Source organism: Etheostoma spectabile, chromosome 21 (genome assembly GCF_008692095.1).
Source record: "Etheostoma spectabile isolate EspeVRDwgs_2016 chromosome 21, UIUC_Espe_1.0, whole genome shotgun sequence".
In the NCBI taxonomy this organism is placed as follows: domain Eukaryota; kingdom Metazoa; phylum Chordata; class Actinopteri; order Perciformes; family Percidae; genus Etheostoma; species Etheostoma spectabile.
The window spans coordinates 15,320,193-15,331,223 of NC_045753.1; the positions used below are offsets into that span (position 1 = coordinate 15,320,193).

Sequence of the window (11,031 nt, forward strand, 5' to 3'; positions counted from 1 at the left end):
AAGTGCAAACAGAAACAATTTTTTTCTTCAAGCATGAAAGAGAGAGAAACTACACAGAACAGCCTAAGACATGGTCATGTTCTTTTTCAAGAATATAAGCATGTTGACTGTTTCTGGCAGCAGTTGAGACCTTTGGGCAGTAACTATGACTCCTGCAGTAGAAATAAAAGATGCAAAGGCTTTTAGAGTTGTTTGCCCTTTTAATGTTTTCGTCGCGGGTGCAGTAGTTAGTAGAGAGCTGTGGTGGTGCTGTAAGTGTTTTTGCATAGTGCTCGTGTTAGCCGCGGTATACGGCATTTTTTTCTTACAATGTTTAGCCTACATATTGTGTTCGTCTTCTCTGTCACTCTTTCGCCGTTTATCATTTCCGCAGGAAAACCAAAATGTTGCCACACAAATGATTTAAAAGTGGCAGGGGGATCTTCAATAGTAATTTCACGCTCCATCACGCTGACATCACATCGCCTCACGAGACAACTTTTCACCTTGACGAGAAATCTCGTCACGTTTTAATCTCGCGAGATCTCGTAAAACAAGATCTCGTCACACCCTTAATGCCTATTGCTGGGTTGTCATTTGCTCTGAGTATTCTACTACATTTCACTTTGGGATTGGCTGGCAAGCGACCCTTTCAGGCATCACCTGGGGATCAGGATGCATCCTGCGTCCTAAGAACATGTGCACTTACTACAGCTGATTAGACCACCTTTAAAAACTACCAGGCTAACCCATTTGCTCATTGCAGATGTCATTATCTGCAATAAAACATCTCCAAAGCAGAGCTCAGCTTGATACTAATGTGGAAAGGACAATTCTACTCGGCAATTAAGCCTTCTCCATCACTGTTTTTTCACAGTTTTAAAGCACGCCTGCACCTAATGGACTACTAGAAATGTTCAAAGCAACAAAGCGTGGAGTTGTTGTGAGAACCGAGCAGCGGGGTAGCCTGTATCTACATCACAGCAATGAGTCCTCTGGCTGATCAGCCGGCCTTTCACAAGCCTTGGGGGAGTTTTGCCTGTCTACAATTACACCAACAGATCAATAGTAATGAACAAAGCACCACAAACTGAGCATTGTCCTTCAATAGTTACTCTCTTACCTGGTCAAACCACAATTTTAGGTTGCTAAAGTATGAAAGGAATGCATTATCAAAATGAAGGCATTAACACTGTGTGATGTTCATTGTTGATTAGATTATTAGGACAAACATGCCATCACACCTTGCCTAAATTCCATTTGATAATATCTTTTTGTACTTTCATGCTGAGCTAAACAAGCTGATGACGGAGCCGGAGAGCAGCCCTGCAAGTAGATACTACTTTTAATACGTAGCAGTGGTGTGACAATTTCATTCATTTCATTTCTTTGTAACCTTTTCTGATTTGACTGTTTTCTATGTTTACTCTTTCTGTTGTATGTTGTGATTTTACTCATTTTGTTAAGCACTTTGGATACCTGCTGGTAGTTGTAAAGAGCTATATAAATACATTTTGATTGATTGATTGATTGATACTTGTTGTCCACTTCCTTTACATTAGCCAACTGCTGTGAGGCATGTGTTGTCCCTGCCAGCCACATTAAATCACTGTTGCCATTTCATTGGGTTAGGAACTTTGCATTTCATTTACCAACACGGGACAGTATGTGTGAGCGTGCTTGATGCTAAATCAGGACCTAACCTAACACGGCCTTTAGAGGACTGCTGCCTCTGGCAAAAGGCTTGGCCCTCGACCGTCATTGCAGCAGGGCCGCAGGCTAGCCTAGCTGCAGACTGGAGGTTGGACTAGACTCTCATTAAACCATCTCTACATCCCTGCTCTTCATATTTGACATTACTACAACAAGGCTGAAATATACAATAGTATGTTGCTCATGTTTATTATAAAATTGTTAATGTGGATGTGTGTGTAAGTGCTGTTTCCAGGTGTGAAGGATAGGGAAACGAGAAATTACCTGATGAGAACATTTAAATCATGAAATAGTCATACAAAGAAGAAAAGGAGGGGCTTAGACTTGAGGACTGTGTGGATGGGAATACTGATATCTTTATACAGACAGGTCCGGTGATTTTAACAGTGAGATTGCTTAACTCTCTTAGACAACAAGAGGGATTTCCACTACGCCCTTACCGTGATGAGCAAAGAGATCGCTGTGGACAATGTCAATCAGACAGTCTAGCTTCTGTTTCACCAGGCGACCCAGAGGAACCTTGAGGATGAACTCGGTGAACAGCTTGCTATGGAGACAGAAGGAGGACAATAATAAGCCCAAGATGTCTGATTAGTCAAACTAACTAATCGGTGGGTGTGGGTGGGTGTCTGCGTGCGTGCGTGTTACTGCAGTTACAAAAGAAAAACTAGATGGCAGGTTATTTTTTGCTTAAGTTTCCAATTGTTAATAAATGTATTAAATTTGACGATGTAGTACGCTACATTGCAAACAAAGGTCAGATATTATACTCCATAAAAGTCTGGTCTAAAAATGGCATAGCAACCTGTGCTTTAAAAAGCGCCCTGGGCGGTTGAGGGAGTTTGATGCCTTGCTCGAGAGCACCTGGCAGCGCCCAAGAGGTGAACTGGCATCTCTCCAGCTACCAGTCCACACTCTGTACTTTCGTCCGTACAGGGACTTGAACCAACAACCTTTCAGTTCCCAACCCCACACCATACAGACTGAGCTACTGCCAGCCCAAATTTACAGTACCTTTATTTGTATAGGTAGATTTATAAGTATTTTTCTTGTTTTCCTCAACAATATAATAAATATATGATTTTGTGCCACAGTAACACGCATGTGATACTTCAGAAGTCGTTTATTATTAAGACGAGCATTAAGCTGTGGCAGATGACATTCACGGTAGACCACATTAACTGAAATGGACACTTGAGTAGAGCTTTTGGTGGGTTTCCAAGGCAACCTAAGCATGTTTAAGCACTGCCTATCACAGTACAGCTACTAAATATTAAGTTACAGCCTAAGGCTGAGAGCCAGACATAAATGGTGCTTAAAAGTATTCACAGTGGCACAATATCCCATCATCTTGTTAGGGATTCATCTAAACACAACATTTTAATTCAAGCGGACACTTCGAAAAACGAAAGCATTTAAGATTTCTTCTTTCATTCTCCTGCAATACATTTAAGTCCAATTTGAGCATTTTCTAGACATTTGCGTTAATGTGGTGCTTTTCAGCAACCCACCGTCTGTTTGAGCAACTCGAAGAAGTGTACTGCACATGTCATTGTAACAACAGAGCATAGGAACATGCAATGGATCATATGAAATTACCTGAGTTCCTTTGGATCAAAGACCAGCTTGACATCATTGACAATGGTGGGAATGTACTTCAGTGCAGCACCCTTAACCAAAAAAAAAGAAAAACAACCCACTCATTCTCAGCTGTGAGTTAATTAGTTCAGTCATTGATTGATTGATTTTGTAAGCTACTCTATCTCACGTTATGTAAAATAGGTTTTACCACAACGTGGGAAGGGTGTGTTGTTGCGTTGTGTGTAGCTAAGTGTAAATGTGTCAATATGTCTAGCTAGTGTTTGTATGATACTCTGAGCTACTCTGCTTTTATCAACTCCTTCCCACTGTATTTATTTATTTCATTCAGTCGTTTTGAGGGCAGGGGGTGATGTTAAGGCATGTATTAAACAAACTGGGACAAAAGGAAGATCTTTTTGTAATGATACCTTGACAGATAAAGCCAGATAAGATGCCATCAGTACTATAATACATACATCAAGTGAGAGCACCCAGTGGCAGATTACAGAGCCGTCCATTAATAACAGGAATGATTAAGCAAGCTGAAACTCCCCCCTCTAACTGCCTGCTGCTAAATGCTGGCCAACATGGGTTGGGGTGTTTATACAGCATCTGTGCAAATTAACAGCAGTGCCAGTCTGTCCTACAGAGGTTGATTAGCCATGCAGATGTAGCACACTGGACGCCACCTGCTAAAATACTAGAGAGAGAATACTTTGTTACTGACTTCAGTAAATTTCATCATGTGAAGAAAATGTCTGATAGAAATCCTGTCTTAAACATATTTTGACACGTCTCTGCATGCAGAGACTGAATTCAGAGGAACACTGTGCAGTGGTATTAGCTGGATTTTTCAAACCTTGATATCATCATGACCTCCAAATAAAATCCTGCTGTGATCTACTCTCATCTAAATAGATATTTTTAGTGCTCATGCATAACACAACACCTTCACCTCTCTCTGCAGACAGAAATAGTTGGGGAGTCTGGAACTTGGATTTCAAAAGGTGCTGTTCGACTTTGATTCAGTTATCAATCCTGGCGCAGCTCAAATGCATCTGTTTCCTGTTTAGTTAATTTACACCTGTTGTGCCAGAATGTAGCGTGTGAATTGTCGCAACAAGTCTCAGAGGAGTTGGGTTTCCTGCCCCTGTTTCTGTGTGCACCTCACAGTCATTAGAAGCGTGTGTGTGTGTTGGTTTATCAAAGTTGTTGCATGCATGTGTGCCGGTCCGTCCAGATGTTCATCTGGGTTCAGACTTGAGGTATGATGGGACTGCTCATTAGCTTCCACCTGTCACAGTGCTTTCACAAGGGCGGACTTGGGAAGAAACCAGGATTCCTCGCTTTCATGCCCGTTCCTCAAGATCAGTTTTTAATTTACTGACAGTAAAGCTAATATCTCAACCAATTACACAGCAACTGACTCCTAATTGACTCTTGAGCTTCTCCTATGGTTGAGTGTGCACATGGATCTACTGTAGGTGTGCCAAGTTGCATGTACACTGAGATTATGTTATCTCTAAAAGCATAGGTATATGTGTGCACGTCAGCATGTGGGTGCATGTGTGGTTTTGAGTGCATCTGCAAAACTTAAATGCCTGTGGGTTTGTTTCATATCTGGAGCCACTTAGTGTGTCCGAGTTTGGGTGTCATGGAAAATAACATGCAAACATAATGGAGAGAGCTTAAAGGAGCAACGGGAAAGGCAGTGAAATAAATACCTTAAGGAGCAGCTAAATAGCAGAAGGCCAGAGGAGCCCCAGACCACAGGACGGTCAAGGTCAGAGAGAAATGGAGAGAGAGGAACAACACAAACACACATATAGAAGTACAGACAAGACAAGCGAAAACAACACTTAACAGACATATAATGTGTGGATGCAAGAAAAAACTAAAAGGTTAGGGTTGCACAGAAAAGCCTTGAGTAAGTCATTAAGTTAATACAATTTTTGTCACTGCAGATGCATTTCGGTACAGACCAGTTAAGAATTAGGGTTCCAGACTGCACCCTAATCTTTAAGCAATAGATTTTTGGGAAATAGACTTTTTGGGAAATACACTTGCTCGCTTTCTTGGCGAGTGTTAAGATTAGAAGATTGATACCACTCTTAAATCTGTACAGTAGGTACTGCAGGAATCTAAAGCAAGTAGACGTAGCTTAGTGTAAAGACTGGAAACAGCTACCCTGGCTCTACCCTGTCCTAGGTACAGTAACTTGGCTGGAAGCAGAAAAAGTCCGGCACAAACAACAACCACAACAATTTGCTTTTTGTACAGATTAAGTTTAAAAAAAAATTGTGGTCTCACATTGCCAGACCTTCCTCCACAGCGCAGCGGCTAGTCCACCCTGCATTCCGAGTTGGGAGAATAACGTGCTCTGGTTTGTTGGAATTTCTTTTAAACAATCACAATAGTCATGGGCGGTGCTAATTCCCGGATAAAATGACGGTGCCTCTGGAAAATAGCCTGGGGGAGGAGCTTGTTTAGGTGCACATGTTGCTTGTTCAAAAGTTGTTCTAGTCGTTCAACAGAAAACTCAGATCGGACAGATAGTCTAGCTAGCTGTCTGGATTTACCCTGCAGAGATCTGAGGAGCAGTTCACCACAGTCCTTATAAATCGACCGGAGTTTAGAACACCAACACAAAAAAGTGGAAAGTGACAGACATCCGGCCAAGATGAGGGACATCTGTCGAAATTTCGGGCGGCACCTGAACAACCCTGGATGTGGAACGTCGTCGATATAGATTAGATATAATGTGTAAACTAGTGAGCTTCAGAGGGGCTAGTAGGCTGATGCTGTTTTCTTTAGCAGGGTTAGTTGTTTCTCCCCGTCTCCAGGGCTTACAGACATAAGAGTAGTTCTAACTCTTGGCAAGGAAGTGAAGAAGTGTATTTCCTTAAACTATTTCTTTAAGTACCTACTTAAGATTAGGGCTGGGCAATATAAAGAAAATCAAATATCACATTATTCTTTTGATTTCGCGATATCAATACAAAATTGATTCATATTGCCCAGCCCCTACTTAAGATGCTCTCTAATGTATCGCATCTCATTTTATGTACAACCCTACAAAGGCCATACATAGAGTGGATAAGAGTAAAGTTCAGGAAAATCTGCAAAAGGAGATGTGACAAAAGTGAAGAAAACAGTACAAGATGTAAAGACCATCGAAGAGCAAAAGCCTAACATCAATAACACACAGAAGCTAAACATTAATGTCTAATAAGCGGCTATATGACTTTAAATCGAACAAGACAGATACATTGCCAATTACAGAGCATGTCATCTAAAAGAAATCACAGCAGAGTAATTTACTTTTCACACAGCAGCACTTATTTACTATTCACGCAGCAGCAGCAGCTAGATCTTGGCACTGAGTTTCAGCGATAGCATGCAGTTGGATTTATAGTCAGCCTACCTTCACCATGCCAGTGTTCTCTGAATTACTGTTCATCATGTCATTAAAGGATGTGAAAAGGTTCCTCAAGGACTCCATGAAGTCGGCCTCTCCTTTGTTCTCATAGAGCCTGGGAGGAGATGAAGTAGAGAATTACATTGGCAGATGATCACAAGGCTGTTGTTTGTTTCATCCCTGTGTAAACAGCCCCGTCCGCAGTGGAAATAACAAGAGTTTGATGCCTCCCTGTTAAATCATTAAAAGCAGCCAGCAGAATGGGCCGCGTGTGCTAACAATACAAATATTATTGGATCAAAGCCACAGATATCACTCTTGCTGCCAGCCAGATTAGCATTTAAAACAACATGACAAGACCCTGAAGCACCTGCCTGCTGTCATGTGGAAAGAAAAATCTGAAACATTAATGTTCTATGCTAATGGCTCTCCTCGAATATTATACAAGGAACAGAAAGCAAATGTCATGTAAGGGTTCAGTGACGTTACTTAGTAAACATTTCGATGACATACTATTACTTATTTCTTCTGCTAGTTTGGTTATGTGGAGCAAATTCTGCCCAGCGACTGCAGTGAATAAAAGCCCATGATCACAGAACAATTGCAGAAAACACTTCCCCCAATTTCTAAGTGCATAGGGACACAAATCAGGGCTTCCTCCATAATCCCCCCAAAAACAGAGCCCATAAATCTCCACAAAGTGGGTATTATCTGTAAATGAGCCACGTTGTCCTCCCTGCAAGGTAATTAAGTGTGTCAACCACTCCCAATTTAATACTTTTAAAATTAGGATTTGTGAGAGAAATTAAAATAGTTTGAAAACACACACTGAAGCAGATCTAAGAGGGATGAAGTGTTTAGATGGCTCCACCACATCAGATTTCTCTGTCTCTCATGGGGCTGCAGGTATTACATGGTCCAGGATAGTCACTGTTGAGGGCTTACAGAAATCACAGGATTAGAAGAATCCGTCTCAGGGCTCCCACAACAACAATTACTTAAAGCTGTTTCTCACCTGCAGCACCAAGGAGCAGAGTGAGCGCCTGACAGTCACACCAGTCTCAAGCCACAGGGGGAAAGTGTGTAATTAGAGTCTTCATCTGCAATTTTATTTAAATGTCCCACTGGGCTGCAATGACGAGCCGAACACGTGCTGATGTAGCTTTGACACCTTCTAGTCAGAGCTGCATGAGAGGCTTCAACTAATGCAGCTTTATACTTAAGAAGAACGTCTTACTTGGAGTCAAACTTGGCAACAATGTCCCGACAGAGACAAAGAAAAGTGCTTCAACAAAGGACATAACACAGACAGGCGGTCTACTTGGGTTGGAGGTTGCTGTCAGTTCTGAGACAGAAACCACTTGACACACACTACGAACAAGAGAGTTGCTGTACTCTGATAAGTGAGGTAAAGGACAAGGCGTCCTCTAGACTTTGAACGGAAAACCAATCAAACTGTGCACACTCAATTAGACCAGGATCATACATCAGCCCCTCAGCCACCACCAGCTTCATTCCATGGCTCTACAACATTACCATCCATTTAACATCCCCACAGCCAATTATATACACATCCATAGAACTTTCCTCAGCAAAGACCATTCACTTTTACCGGTTTCCAACTTCATTCCACAGCAGTGGCATACTGTGAAGAACACAATCAATGCTGCACACAGTACTGATTTTGTATTATGAAATGACACTGAAAACAAAGTAGTATTTGAGGAACAACTACAGCAAAAAAGCAATCACAATTATTAGTAAGACTAACCAACAAGTGATAATATTTATAAAGACAACCAAAGAATACTGTGTAGACAATGATAGTATGTCTGCATGCATGTGTGCATATAAACATGTACTATTTAGTAAATAAAAATATATGTATCTACATTGCCAACACATATTACAATATGTGCATATTATGTGTGCATCAGGACATACTGGTTAAAAAGGACTCTGGAGCGGACGATAAATTTGAAGATGTACTCGAGAGCTTTCATGGCCTTCAGCAGCTGTTCTGTCAGCTTCTCAGCGTTGTCCACATAGTTCTTCAGAACTTTTGTCAGCTTCCTACAAACATAATCATATATTGTTAAATCCGTTAATCTCAAAATGGGATTTCATTTATTCAATGTCCTTGATCTATTCGTACAGAGGGTAATTAACTCACGTGTACGCCAGTGTGGCACTGAAATGCTTCCGAATGTAGGTCTCCAGAACGGGGTTAAAGTGCTGGAACTTTCTGTCAGCTATAAGCCCAATTATAAACACCTGTCAGAGAACAGAGACGTATTCAGTAAAATGTAAACCACATAGCTGATAATGGAGAGCAGGAAAAACTGCCTGTCTTACCCAATATGCTGAAATAGATTGGGAAATGAAACAAGACTGCATTTGGGCATAAAGCCATTTTCTTTCAATTCACTAGCCTGCAGATAATAGAGGACCCCAGACAACACAATCCCTACTTCCTATCTCTGAAAGAGAAAACTATTCTTTTGAGATCTACCCCACAATGTCAGGCGTTGGCATGGTGGATAGGATTCTGTCAAATACTTTGCCAATACCTGATTTAATAAATGAGCCAAGTTATTTTTTGCTTTCTTCGTGCTCTAGCTTGCAGTAAAATGCAGACCTTTCATGTTCGACATGAAACATGACTGAAATGCTGTGCTCCAGTGCTACAAATTCATGCTGATTTAGAATGCAGCTGTGATGCCACATGAGATGCCGTGTGTTTACATTTCTCTCTCTAAATGATAAGCACAGTTCTTATTTACAAACAGAGAACAATTTGTCAGCCACAATATACATATTTTCTACAGTTTGGGCTCTAAAATCTAGCACATTGGATGTGAAATAAGACACTGACTGTGGTTAAAGTGCCGACTCTGGAGCTTGAGAGAGTTCACATCCACATTGTTACCTTAAACAGTAGAAATCAAAACTATATTACTTAAACTCAAGCCCCATATTGTTTCATTTCAAATCCAGTGTACTGAAGTACAGTGACAGCAACATAAAATATCTGTCTAAATACTTGAGTTATATAAATACTAAATCCCAGTTGAGGCATTGTCCCCCTTACACATTGTGTCTGCATTCCTGTGTGGAGTTAGGGTGTGTACTCTATGTACTTTCTAACACATTCTGTCACATAACATGTTTGCCAAAGTAAAGTCATTTTTTCTTCTTTCCACTTCTCATAGAAAGCTAAAAAATTACTAGATTTTGGAGTTAATCTCATGATAACTTGATGGTTTACAGATCTCTTTCAAAACAAAAACGGATGGCTTGGTTAACTTCGTAGTTTAGAGCTACAGCAGAACCTCTGCTGGTAGGAATTTTATTCTGCTGTTACTGTTTGCTTCTTTGCTTACCAAGGCATCGAACACCAAAGTATCAAAAGTGTCACTGTCAGAGTTCTCCATCATGATGTTGAAGAGAGCATCCAGAGTGTCTTGCAGAAACTAGAATGACAGATACACAGCAGCATGTTACGGCAGGCAAACAATAAAACATAGCACTCAAAAATACACGGAAAAGGAAAGTCTCAGTCTCACTGCAGAACGACAAAACTGATTCCACTGCTCTTCCAAATCCAGCTAAGTCAAATTGCTAATAATTTCCCTCTTTTAGGGAGGACATCCAGCTGGTGACATTAAAGTGAGAAATGGCCTTAGCCCGAGTGAATCAAGAGTATAAATAAAGTAAGATTCAATCAGACCAGGGTTGGGCAATATAGAGAAAATCTGATATTACAATATTCTTGACCAAATACCTAGATATTGATATATTGCGATATTGTAGTGTTGACAACTGATGCTTTGACAAAATATCTTCACACTTAGATTTAAGATAAATAATCTTCAGTAATGTGAATATAATGACTAAGTGGGGAAAAGGCAGATAATATAACAGATAGCTAGAACAGTCTGGTAAGTTAAGACAATGACAACTTTACAGGTAATGCAGCCATTAAAACCAGGAAAAGACAATACTTATGTTATACCATGATATTACAATATCCAAAATCAAAGATATCTAGTCTCATAACACAATATCGATATAATATCAATATAATGCCCAGCTCTAAATCAGACACACATGGTATGAATAAATGATAACAGTCACACCAAGTATGGATCTTTGTGTGTTGTTTTCCACGGTTTGTGCCAGAGAGTGGAAGCAGAAAACCAGCAGCAGGGAGACCTGGGCATCCCAATTAGAGCAAGGCCAAACAGTTCAAATTATTGGCCTAATACTGTGCCGATAATAAAATAAATTGTTTTTTTGGGGCACCGGGATAGCTCTGCTGCTAGAGCGGGGTGTGTGTG

The 11,031-nt window shown here is 40.7% G+C and overlaps 1 protein-coding gene and 1 long non-coding RNA gene across 5 annotated transcripts in view; one reads left to right on the plus strand and one right to left on the minus strand.

The window, feature by feature from the left end:
- dock1 (dedicator of cytokinesis 1) overlaps positions 1-11,031 on the minus strand; it is a 172,353-nt gene that overhangs the window by 109,405 nt on the left and 51,917 nt on the right. For all 4 annotated transcript variants that reach the window (XM_032501812.1, XM_032501816.1, XM_032501814.1 and 1 more), the window contains exons 20-25: positions 10,075-10,164; positions 8,865-8,965; positions 8,636-8,764; positions 6,698-6,806; positions 3,292-3,362; positions 2,133-2,239 (exon numbers count right to left, since the gene is read on the minus strand). In XM_032501812.1, the coding sequence (XP_032357703.1) occupies positions 2,133-2,239; positions 3,292-3,362; positions 6,698-6,806; positions 8,636-8,764; positions 8,865-8,965; positions 10,075-10,164 (607 nt within the window). The remainder of the gene's footprint in view (positions 1-2,132; positions 2,240-3,291; positions 3,363-6,697; positions 6,807-8,635; positions 8,765-8,864; positions 8,966-10,074; positions 10,165-11,031) is intronic.
- The window catches only part of LOC116670999 (uncharacterized), a 14,594-nt gene continuing 9,310 nt past the window's right edge, over positions 5,748-11,031 (plus strand). Inside the window, exon 1 of the long non-coding RNA XR_004327167.1 lies at positions 5,748-6,036. This is a non-coding gene — a long non-coding RNA (uncharacterized LOC116670999). The remainder of the gene's footprint in view (positions 6,037-11,031) is intronic.